The sequence below is a fragment of the Podarcis tiliguerta genome (assembly GCF_965153285.1).
Source record: "Podarcis tiliguerta genome assembly, chromosome: 16".
NCBI classification, from domain to species: Eukaryota; Metazoa; Chordata; class Lepidosauria; order Squamata; family Lacertidae; genus Podarcis; species Podarcis tiliguerta.
Genome location: NC_139549.1, coordinates 4673091 through 4685513, shown reverse-complemented (window position 1 = coordinate 4685513; position 12423 = coordinate 4673091). Strand labels below are relative to the sequence as shown.

General features: G+C 52.2%; 2 protein-coding genes across 4 annotated transcripts in view; one reads left to right on the top strand and one right to left on the bottom strand.

Annotated features, from left to right (window-relative positions):
• The window catches only part of PI4KB (phosphatidylinositol 4-kinase beta), a 52305-nt gene that overhangs the window by 15051 nt on the left and 24831 nt on the right, over positions 1-12423 (top strand). For all 3 annotated transcript variants that reach the window (XM_083416522.1, XM_083416521.1, XM_083416523.1), the window contains exon 3: positions 1762-2750. In XM_083416522.1, the coding sequence (XP_083272648.1) occupies positions 1791-2750 (960 nt within the window). In that variant the 5' untranslated portion in view covers positions 1762-1790. The remainder of the gene's footprint in view (positions 1-1761; positions 2751-12423) is intronic.
• On the bottom strand, positions 6573-7110 carry LOC310666195 (small ribosomal subunit protein uS19-like). The gene has a single exon (XM_083416872.1). It carries the CDS (start codon positions 7091-7093, stop codon positions 6626-6628), a length of 468 nt encoding a protein of 155 aa, XP_083272998.1. The 5' UTR covers positions 7094-7110; the 3' UTR covers positions 6573-6625.

Here is a 12423-nt window from a genome sequence, read left to right as displayed (position 1 = left end):
AGGCAACATTCTTAGTTCTGGGACGGCCACAAGTTGAGTCACCAGATTCCAAAACGGCGCAGCTGCTTTCGTAAGGCTGCTCTGGGACCAATATTACTACGTTCTTCTTTTTTACATCCCACCATTTCCCCATACTGAGACTGCAGGCGGCTTACACAAATTAAAACAATACAGATAAAATACACTGAAAACATAAAAAATAAATTAAAGCATAATAGAATTAACACAACATCAAAACAGATAAGTTGAAATACAGATAGTAAATGCATCACAGCACTATTTAAAATCCGGTCAGTTCCCAAAGACCTGTTGGAATAAAACAGTATTCACTTGCTGGCTGAAAGACAGCAAAGAGGGTGTCTGTCTGGCTTCTCTAGGGAAGGAGTTTCAAAGTCAGGGAGCCACCACCAAAAAGGCCTGCCTTCTCCCACCAAATGTGCCTCTGATGGTGGCAGGATGGAAAGAAGGATACAGTGGTACCTCTGGTTACGAACTTAATTTGTTCCGGAGGTTCATTCCCAAGCTGAAACCGTTCTTATCCTGGGGCACGCTTTCGCTAATGGGGCCTCCCGTTGTGCACGCATGCGCCTCTGGTGTGCAATTTTTGTTCGCGTCCTGGGGCAAAGTTCGCAACCAGGAGCAGCTACTTCCAGGTTGGTGGAGCTCGTAACCTGAAGCATTCGTAACCAGAGGTACCACTGTATGTTGTGAAGAGGTAGCAGCCCGCAGCCTCTGCCCACATCGTGAGACAAGTATTCCCACTCTCTCCCTGCCTTCCACACTCCAGGAGTCTCCGGCCGTTTCCCAGAGGTTAGAGAAGCTTTAAGCACATGTATGTGGCCAGCGGTAAAAAAAAAGGAGGGGAGCCTCTTTATGCTCTGCAGTTAACTTTTTAAGAAGCTTCTGCCGTGGCGTCAGGACTGGAGGTCACAAGCAGGCCTTGAACTCGTGACCCCAGGGTTCTTGGGCCGGGTTCAGCCCAAGGTGACCACCTCTGGCCAAAGGAGGGAGCCGCAGTGAAAACTCAGGAAACCAATAGTATCAATAGCGTTGATACTGCATGGGAGCAGGGTTTGTTTCTACCTTAAGAATGGGTGGCAGAAGTAGGATTTGAATCCTAGCCGCGCTCTGTACATTGGGCCACAGTCTCTCTCATCAAGTGGGAACGCAAATCCGCTTTAGGCAGGCTTGTCAAAACGCTGGTCACCTGTGGTGAGTCAGAAATTGTTTCTGGTGACCAAGGAGGAGGAACATTGGCACTCATCCCCGTTTTTTTAGTCTACAGATGACTGGCATAGGTCTATGCACTAGCAGCCTTGTGGCCTTTTTCCAGCCTGTATTTGCTGCAAAAGAATCCTCTTTCTATGAATAACCATAGTCTTGGTGATGGAATGTGAAACGGGATCGTCCGTTTGTTTGTTTTTAAGCACTGAAATACAGGCTGTATTTAGCAGGGCCACAGCTCAGCGATAATCTGCTTTGTGTGCACAAGGTCCCGGGTTCAATCCCTTGCAGCGTTTGCAGGCAAGGCTGGAAATGTTCCCTGCCAGTCAGTGTAGTCAATACTGAGCCAGATGTACCTATTAAACCAGACTGTTATTTGCAACCATGAGGACTAGAGTCTTAGTTTGCCTTTTGGGGAAGGACGCAAGTTCCTCGAGAGAACACCTGCGTTGCGGCGTAAGGCCAGCACTCTGTGCTCCCAGGCTGCCTGATGAGCGCACGTTCTCTTTTAATTCCCTCTCCCGGTTTGCTTTCCAGCTTTGAAAGAGCACAGACCCGCCTTGGATATGAGTGACTCCGACGCAGACGTGCCGCCGCCAGGGGAGGAGGAAGAGGAGGAGGCGGCAGCGCTGGCCGCAGCGGTGCTGCCGCCCCCAGGCAATGGCGGGGTGGCGGCCCTGGGGGTCATCACGGAAGGCGTGGGCGAGCTGGCGGTCATTGACCCCGAGGTGGCCAAGAAGGCCTGCGAGGAGGTGCTGGAGAAGGTCAAGCTGATGCATTGCATCTCTCCCGACGGGTCCATCCAGCTGAAGGACGGCAGCGCCGGCGCGGCTCGCCGGCCCGGCCTGGCCCTGCTGAACGGCAGCCCCGGCGAGTGCTGCGAGATCAAGTGCCTGGACGACCCTCCGGACAAGATCCAGGAGGAGGAGGAGCAGCAGCAGGCGGCCAACTCGGTCAAGAGCGCCCGGCGGCGCCAGAAGAACAACTCGGCCAAGCAGTCGTGGCTGCTGCGCCTCTTCGAGTCGAAGCTCTTCGACATCTCCATGGCGATCTCATACCTGTACAACTCGAAGGAGCCCGGCGTGCAGGCCTACATCGGCAACCGGCTCTTCTGTTTCCGCAACGAGGACGTGGACTTCTACCTGCCGCAGCTGCTGAACATGTACATCCACATGGACGAGGACGTGGGCGATGCCATCAAGCCCTACATCGTCCACCGCTGCCGGCAGAGCATCAACTTCTCCCTGCAGTGCGCCCTCTTGCTGGGCGCCTACTCCTCGGACATGCACATCTCCACCCAGCGCCACTCCCGCGGGACCAAGCTGCGGAAGCTCATCCTCTCCGACGAGCTCAAGCCGGCCCACCGGAAGAGGGAGCTGCCGGCCCTCGGCCCGGCCCCCGAGGCGGGGCTCTCCCCCTCCAAAAGGACTCACCAGAGGTCCAAGTCGGACGCCACCGTCGGCATCCACCTCAGCAGCAACCTGAAGAGGACCGCCAGCAACCCCAAAGTGGAGAACGACGACGAGGTAACGTGGGGCGAGGGGCGTCCCTGGATTCACGGGGCAGGGGGATAGGTTACTGGGGTATTCAGCTTTTAATCCTTGTGAAGACATACGTATCAGGAGAGGGGAAATTCTGCCTAGGGTGGGCTTCCAGCTCTGTGGCAAGTTGGTAGGCAGAGGCCTCTCATGCCAGAGAGCTGGGCATAAGACATGTGCCAACCAGGTTGTGGCTGCTTTCCTGGCTCAGCTTTGTCCTCCTCCTTTTGGAGTCCTGCCTGATTTTGCTGCCAGCTTTCATGCGGATCCAACGTGGGACAGGGCGGTTCCATTTCTGCTGCTTATCAAGGGACCGCTTGATCTCGAGCATCTCTTGGGACGATGTAATCGGCCGTTGCCAGCCAGTCCCCCCAATAGCGGTAGAGGAAAAGAGAAAGGCCAGGGGGCACATGTGTGTTGCCCTGATTGCCCACCATGGCCTCCAATCCCGTGTTTACAATGTTTATATATGTACCCTGTTCCTCAAATCCACACGTATTGGGGCAGCCTTGAGAAGGGCTATGTCCCTGGGGTGGAACACCTGATCGGCATGCAGAGTGTCCCAGTTTCCATCCCTAGCATCTCCAGGTAGGGCTGGGAACGTCCCCTGCTTGAAAACCCTGGAGAGCTGCTGCCATTCAGCATGCTGGCAGGACTATGGGTATAACTCCGTCTAAGGCAGCTTCTTGTGTTCCTTCCCCACCATGGCACCTTCCAGATGTTTCAGGCTCCCAGCCGTATTGTTTGCTCCAGGCGAGTGGTGCCGGCTGTGTTGATGGGAGCTGTGAGCCTGAAACATCTGGGGAAGGCCGTGCTGGATAAGCAGATGCTTACAGGAGTCGGCGTCGTTAATATGACATATTGGAAATATGTGGGTGAGGTTCTAGGCCTCCCCCTCTGAGGAATGGGGTAAGTGGACCTGGGGGTGGGTGATGGGGAAGATGGCAATCCCAGGGGGCAGCCGCGCTCACCGTGCGGGGAGTCTTCTAGCCCCTGGCTAGCCACTGATTGACAGTGCCATGGGACAGTGGGCAGGACCTGGTGTTAGCTCCACCTCTACAGTCGATAAAGCCGTCTTGGCGCCAGTATTTTGTTCTCTCCATGAATTCTCTCTTCCACCCAGTGGTGTTGGCGGTGTGATTTCTCATTTTCGGGAAACAAACAAAAAAATGTGCAGAAAAGAAACTTTGAAACCCGGAGTATTAATTTGCTTGGATTTCCTTGCCAAAAGTGGTGATAGATCTTGACTGAGATAGAGAGAGGGAACATAAGGTCCTGTGTGTTCCATGGGGAAATCCCACCAGAAATCCTCTTGTTTTTTTACGGAGACAGGGATGGCGAGCATCGGTGGCCTTCCAGGTGTTCCTGGACTGCCACTCCCATCGTCCCTCATGGTTGGCTATGCTGGCAGCTGGGGCTGAAGGGAATTGGGGGTCCCAGCCACACCTGAAGGTTCCCCAGCCTGCAGTAGAGGGGAACAAATGTATCCAGGGTATTCATGGAATTATGATCTAGTTTTGCATGTTGTGGTTTTTAATCCCAAGCTTCTTCCAAGGAGCTCAGGGTGGGTACGTGGCTCCTCCCCAGCCTTTCATATGGACCCTCACAACAACCCTGTGAGTTAGGCTAGGCCTAAGAGGTCCTCCAGGGAGCTTACTGGCCAGGCAGGGGTATAAACCCACGTCTTGCTGGTCCAACGCTCTCGAGCAGCCGATATGGTGCCTTTCAGATGTTGTTCGGCTACAACTCCCATCATTCCCCACCCTCATTTATTATAATTAATAAAACGGGCTCCCAGCCCGACCCAGAGCAAGATCCTTTCCGCCGTCTGCCTTTATTAAAGAAGAAAAACTGGTGAAAGAATTAAAAAGTGGTGGAAAGAGTTTGTGGTGGGGCCGGATACCCAATGCTACACCAGCTGCTGAATCTCAATGGGTGTGGACATAGTGAAAGACCCTGGGGATTCCCATGCTTGTGGGGCGGGGGAACAAAAGTTGGAGAGCTTTAAATCATGGGTGGGGAACCCTTTTTTGGCTCCACAGACCAGATCCTTATCAGGATCAGCCTCCAGGGGCCAAATTTGGTGTCAAATACGTGACATCATTTTGGCGTCATGTGATTGACAAGTGGGAGCTGAAATGCATCAGGCCTCTACGGTGCTGCTGGATGTGCCTGTTCTGGCGTCCAGATGTGCTGCTGTGGTTGTCTCTGCCAGACCGCGATCTCTCTCCCTTTCCAGCCCTCGATCTGGCAAAACATTGGTCCGTGAACTCAGCCGCCAGAGGCGAGCCAAGAGGTCTACTTTCACTCTCCCTTTCTCTCTCTCTCTCCTACCCCCTTGGCGCACGTTGTTGGAGATCATCCGAGCAGAAACTCTGGGGTGGAATTTCAGTATCGCCGGAGCAGCAAATGAATACTTAATGCGCCAGAACTTTCCCTGTCTCTCCGTAGACTCGGGCTTGCGTCAGACGCGGTTGCCGAGTGCTCTTGGCGCGGCTGTTCTTTGGGCGTGGGGCATTTGAGAGATGTGGGGTCCCTTGATAAAGCCCAGGGGGAAGTGAGGGGGTGGGTTCGCTGGGATTTTGTGATAGAACTGGGAAACTGTGTGGTATCTGCTTAGGACCTCGTGGTGCCATAAGGACATCAGAAGGGCCTGGCTGCTGGATCAGACCAAAGGGGTCCCATCCTGTCCAGCCTCCTTCTCTCACAGTGGCCAAGCAGATGCCCCAAAGGTGCAGCAGCAACAACTCTCCCCGCCTGCGAATCCCAATTACTTTTTGTTAATCCTCATCCCGGAGTGGGGCGTACACAGCCATCGTGATCAGCAGCCTTCGATAGCTTTATCCTCCATGAATTTGTCTAATCTGCTTTTAAAGATGGGGGGGGGGGGGGCGGTGAACATGCTTGAAATGCTGAGTTACCAGGAGCCAGCCTCAAGTTTTTTAGCGTGTGCAGTGAATAAAAGAAATTCCAGAAATTTCTTTTTCAGGCGTTGAGCTGCATGGAATTCTTCGGAGCTTTTGCATGTGGAGAAACCGGGCTTCTTTCCTCCCCTCTTCTCAAATGCATAGGCTCTTCTCTCATTTTTTAAAATCATTTTTCCACCCCCTGTTTCCTCCAATGAAATCGCAGTTGCGTGCGTGGGAGAGGTATAGCTGAGCCTGCCCACACAACAACCTTGCAAGGTAGGCTGGTACGCAAGATGCGCAGCCGATTGGCTTCGCATTCGGAAGCCGGCACTCTGCCAGGTGCTGCATGCTGACTTGGGGCGCGAAGGTGATCTTCCCCAGACCGTCCCGGCCAAGCCAGAACAATTGACCACCCTATTATGCTCTCGATTCCCAGGCTTGTCTTCCAGATGGCTCTAAAGGCGGCTCGCAGAGCCCTTCCCACTCCCTGCCGCTTCATTGTTCACAGGGGAACAATGGGCTGATAGAAAGCCGGGAGCTCGGAGGCTGCCGGTTGCCCAGGATGATCCCAGCCACTCGCCAACTGGAAACCGGAGCCCGGAATGCTTATTAATTCACGCAGGGCTGGATTTCTCCTGGCGACGTCCGGAGAGTCTTCTGGGCCCGAAGTGCCGCAAGAGATGTTCCGAGGAAAATGTGGGAAATGCTTTGGCTGAGGCTGAGCCCTTCTTAAAATTGCAGTTCTGGTTGCCTCACCTCAAAATGGATATTGTAGAGTTGGAAGAGGGAGGGGAGGGAGCAACTCCCCTATAGAGAGAGGTTGCAGTTTGGGGACTTTTGAGTTTAGAGAAAAGGCAAGTAAGGGGCAACATGATAGAAGTTTATAAAACTATGCATAGCATGGAGAGAGAGAGAATTTTTTTTGTATTTTGTTTTGTTGGGAAACCCTTTTATTTACACGCAAGACACAAGCCTTCCCAAATCCCCTTCCTTCAGAGGAATGAACCGAGAGGAGTGGGTGGCCCCGATTCCAGGTCGGCCGTGCTTAACGGGCTTGTAAGTGATGGAGAACTCTCCCAAATTGTGGCCAATCACTTCAGGCTTGATTTCCACCTGGTTGAAGGTCTTCCCATTGCACACGCCTACCATGCTGCCCACCATTTCCGGAAGGATAAGCATGTCTCGCAGGTGGGTTTTGACAGGCTTCTCCACGGGCAGGGCCTCTTTCTTGGCCTTGCGCAGCCGCTTGAGGAGGGAGTGCAGCTTGCGGCGCAGGCCGCGGTTGAGCCACCGGCGGTGGCGGGCACTGTACAGCTGCATCAGCTGCTCGTAGGACATGTTGAGGAGCTGGTCCAGGTCAACACCCCGATAGGTGAACTTCCAGAAAGTACGCTTCTTTTTCTTCTGCTTCACTTCCGCCATCTTGGCCACAGTCTCCTCCAGGAAAAAAAAGCGTGAGAGAGAAATATTTTACCTATCCCATGACACTAGAACTCAGTGACACCCTGAATGCTGGAAGAGTCAGGATACTAAAATTAAAGGACTTCTTCACGCAGCACAGAGTTAAACGGTGGAACTCCCTGCCACAGGAGGGAGTGATGGCCACCAACCCAGATGGCTTTAAAAGAGCATTAGACAAATTTGTGGAGGAGGAGAGGGCTATTGATGGCTACCAGCCATGATGGCTGTGCTCTGCCTCCAGTTGGAGGAAGCAATTCTTCTCCATACCAGTGACTGGAGGCCGAAGGAGAGGAGAGGGCTCTTGTGCTTGGATCCTGCTTCTGAGTTGTCTATTGAGGCATCTGTTTGGTCACTGTGGGAACAGGATGCTGTGCTAGATGGTGTGGGAATGTTGAGGGTGGCAGGAGAGGATATATTGATTATTAATATCCGTCCTAATTCACACTGGCAAGTTACTTTATATAGCAGAGTGTGTTCCCCTTCTTACGCAGCAGAAAACTGGTTGCAAACTTGTGTGAGTCTCTTAAGACAACAAACAATTCAATCTGGCTTGCCCAGATTGAGATATGTTCTGTTATTCCTGGTAAGACCCCTTGGATCCCTCCTAAAAGAATAAAATGGGATGTGGGTGGCGCTGTGGGTTAAACCACTGTGCCACTTGGGCTTGCCGGTCGAAAGGTTGGCGGTTTGAATCCCCACGACGGGGTGAGCTCTCGTTGCTTGGTCCCAGCTCCTGCCAACCTAGCAGTTCAAAAGCACGCAGCGCAAGTAGATAAATAGGTACCGCTCTGGCGGGAAGGTAAACGGCGTTTCCGTGTGCTGCTCTGGTTTTGCCAGAAGCGGCTTAGTCATGCTGGCCACATGACCCGGATAAACTGTCTGTGGAAGCGGACAAACGCCGGCTCCCTAGGCCTGTAAAGCGAGAAGATCGCCGCAACCCCAGAGTCGTTCGCGACTGGACTGGACGTAAAGGGTCCCTTTACGTTTACCTAAAAGAATAAAGACACAACAGTCTTATTTATAAGTAACAAAAAAAGTAGTTTTACTCGTGATCAGGCAGAGCACAGTGTGATCCCTGAAGCAAAGCTTTAGGCTTAAAGTTACAAACATATACAAACAGGTTTACCCCATATGGGAGATAACCTGGGGGACTGCTGGCTGGCAGCAGTCCAGTCCAGGTGAATTAGGAAGTTCACAGGATGAAAAAGAAGATCAAAGAGAGGGAGGTGGCTGCGTGACTTGGCCTTTTACAAGGTCTGAAAGGTCACGCCCACCTACTAGTCACACGCAAGGAAGGATGCTCCAGGCCAGGAGGAACAGGAAGTTGTGACTGGCTGGAACAACTCTAGCATGACCACTCTAGCAAAACAGGTAATGTTGTACTTGACTGCTCCCAGTGGATTACAACCCACAGATGCGACATTAGCCTGATCCAGCCGCCTCTTCTTACGTTCTTATGCTTTGGCTGGTCTGAGCGCCTCTTAATATTACCCCTTAGTCTCATCACCTCTTAAAATGCACATTTTAGCACGCAAATTGCTAACTCCATTAGCATTGACTACTTTGGCAAGAGTCTGCCTCTCGCTTGAGCTGGGCCTGGTGGATCTGGAGGCTTCCTGTGATTCCTTTTTCCTAATAATCTACCATTGTGGCAAGGAATCCTCATATTCCTTGCTTCGGTTTATGAAGCAAGGTACCTGCTCTTCTGTTACGTATATATGTGTGCGTCTTGCACCTACAAATGTACCCTTCCCCTCTTCTGACAACTTTCCACTGAGCTAGTGAAACCCTTAGCCAGAAAGCAGTAGGCCTTCCGTGATTTAATTCGGTGGCCAGACCTCTGGGCGCTTCATTCCCCTCTCTCCAGCCCTTGGACCTCTCCCCAGGGCCCCCCACCCTTCTCGCTGGCAGTGCTGTGGGCCCCCCTTGAGTGCCTTCACTTAGCTGCAACATGTCCTTGAACTACGATGTTTGGGTGGAGAGGTGCGTCTGCATGCAGGGGAAGTACGAAAGCCTCTTACTTTTTGCACAGCTGGGGTGTGCAGAGGTAAGAGCTGCCTCTGTCGCCCTGCCTCCTTTTCCCTCTGGCCCCCGCCCACCGCTGGCACGCGGCCTCCTGAAGCTCGCCAAGAAGGAAATGCGGCCCTCGTGACTGAAAAGGCTTCTTCAGTCCCTCTCAACCATGAGCAAAAGGCAGATGAAGAGTCTACCAGGAGATCTCTGGGCAGTTGGCAGCTGAAAAGCTCCTGCTTCAGTTGTGAGCGAATACCAGGTGTGGGTTTTTCCTTCCACGGAAGGGCTTTGCATGCCAGGCTCTGGGCTCAAAAGGCATGCTCTGCCCCTCAGCGCCAGCAGTGCATGTGCCCATCTGAGCCACTGTTTTGAAATCTGCTTCTCGGCAGCAACTGATGTCTGCCCACTTTAAAGTACAGCAGTACCTCAGGTTACATACTGTCAGAGCTGGCTCCTGGTCCCAGCTCACAGAGGACCAACGCTAGCCGGTAGTAATGTATCAAAGTCTTTATTGAAGTATAGTTTCCATTTCCAAGCCTCAGCGCCCCAGCTCTACGTCTAGGGTCTAGACCGGCGAAGCTCCATCTGAATCTCCACCCCCTGTACACCAGTTTAAGACTCTAATCTTACTCCACCTCTTCCTTCTCTCCTTTCTCCTCTGGGTCCTGCTACCCCCCGGGGTCTCCTCCTTCCTGGACTCTTCCGACGCAGACGTTGACCCCCCTGACTCCTCCCGCTCTCTTCGGCGGGCTTTAGGACTTGGCTCCCTACCCGGGCTGCCAACTGTGCCGCCCTCCTGTATATTTGAACTTGGCGCGCGCGCGCGTTTAACCTTCCTCTTGACCGTTTCCTCGCTCCCTGACGGAGGCGTGGTCAATCCTGCCTCCTGTTCTCCCGCTGGTAGCGCGCCGCCTGATCCCGATGCCTGGGACTCCTCCCCCCTACTGCACTCTGGTGTGGACGCTGGTCCGGATTTCCAACTGCTGCTCTCTGAGTCTCCTCTGGCCCCTTCTTCCTGAAGTGCCCCCCTGGGCACTCCCCTTGCCCTGACCATGGGAGCCCCCTTTTGTGAATCCTCCGATTCACTGGAAAGACTCAGAGACCTCGGACCGCTGTCATCGCTGACATTTCCTTCGGACTCCTCCCCTTCGCTCTCCATTTCCTCCCTCTCCTGTGCCTCTGCTCCTGAACCCCTGACACATACGCTTCAGGTTACATACGCTTCAGGTTACAGACTCCACTAACCCAGAAATAGTGCTTCAGGTTAAGAACTTTGCTTCAGGATGAGAACAGAAACCGTGCTCCTGCGGCGCGGCAGCAGCGGGAGGCCCCATTAGCTAAAGTGGTGCTTCAGGTTAAGAACAGTTTCAGCTTAAGAACGGACCTCCGAAACGAATTAAATACCCGAGGTACCACTGTATTGCAGAGTTACCAAATGAGGACGGTCTATTTTTCTTCACTTTTTTAAAAAAGCCTTAAGAACAGAAACTTGAGCTTCTCTCTCTCTCTCTCTCTCTCTCTCACTCTCTGTCAGTCTCGCTGTGGCATTTGCACCTGGGCAGGTAATATTGCAGGGGGTGCTGGAGGAGGAGCCACTTGTGTCCTGCCAGGAAATCCTTGCTGTGTAACATGAGAGCGCTTCGGAACCTGCTTTGTGGTGACACAGCAGGCGGGCGTTTTGTGTGCGTGTGTGTTTGGCAGAGCTGGGCAACCTTTGTGCAAGGAACGCTCTCCTTGCTCTGAGGTCTCTGTGGCAACTGGGTGAGAGTGACTCAGGATGATTCAGATACCGACAAGTGGAGACCGGGGGAATATCGACATCACTGCAGAGGTTTCCTGTTTGGGTTTGGAAACCAGGTGAAATCGGACAAGGGCTTCCGCCGTCTCTGATCCCTTGTGAAGAGGCCTTTTTAATGTCAAGATGGGCAGGCCTGCAGCCAATCAGCTCAGCAGGGAGGGATATACGTCTCCAATCTGTTCAGTCAGGGAATCATAGAATTGTAGATTCCTGATGAGCATTCTTTAACACACATTTTCTTATTCATTCTTTCACATGCAACAGCATTAATCCAAGGGAAGAAATGGAAGTGATAAAAAATTGTTTAATAATGGAAACTTGATAGTACATATTGCTTTCCTGATATACATAAAACCTCCATCTCATTATACAAGAACGCATTATGCTATGCCCAATCAAGTGTGTGGGTTTGCATTTTCCTGTCCTTTATTACACCAGTTCAAGATAAAAAAGCTTTTTTCTTTTTAACCAGACTGGTGTGTTTATTTATTTGTTTATTTTATTTCAGGACATTGATACACTGCTTGATTGTAAAAACAAAAACCCTCGCAGTGGTTTGCCATTACGGATCCATTTGCCTCCTGGGTTCCTTCAGGAGGAATGGTGGGATTTATTATTTTAAGGGGCTGGACTAGATGATCTTCAGGGTCCCCTTCCAACTCTGATTCTGTGACATAAAGCTGCTATCTATGAGAGGTCTCAAAGTCCTCTGTAGGGTGTCATACACTGTGTGGGCTTTGTGTGTGTCTGTGAAGGAAGCTCAGTGTTCCCTTCCCCCCCTTTTTAAAGTCTGATCATTTTACATTTTTCTAATGGGCCCAACAGCTACTCCTTTCTCCTGGCCTCGTTCAATTTTTTTATTTTTATTTTTTTGGCCCTTTGAACATAAAAGAAGAATTCCAACCATTTCTGTCCCCTCGGTGACTTGGCCAGACTTCCTCCGTCTGGCTTCTATGCCTGCTTCTGTTTTCCATAAACTGGGGGGGAGCGGTCCTCATCGCGTGATTTGGCCCAGTTTTTGGTACTCTTGGAAATAGCACCATCTTCCTTGCGCACGCATAACAAAGCCTATCCCTGTGCTGGGGAGAAAAGCATCGTCAGCGAACCCAAAGCCAGGATGGGGGGAGCAGTCGGCCATTCATCTCCTCCCGACTCGCCCCCGCGAGGACTGCAAGCGGAAAACCATCATTAATAGAGCGCCGTAAATGTGGGGCGAAGTCCATCCGGCCATTGCTGCGTCAGTTCTGCAGGAGATAATCTTAATACATAGGCCAGGCTTCCTCAACCTCAGCCCTCCGGATGTTTTTGGCCTACAACTCCCATCATCCCTAGCTAGCAGGACCAGCAGTCAGGGATGATGGGAATTGTAGTCTCAAAACATCTGGAGGGCTGAGGTTGAGGAAGCCTGACATAGGCTCTTTGGATGAGAGAACGATGGATATTGTGGCCGGTCCATAGGAACAGGATGGACTGTCCCATC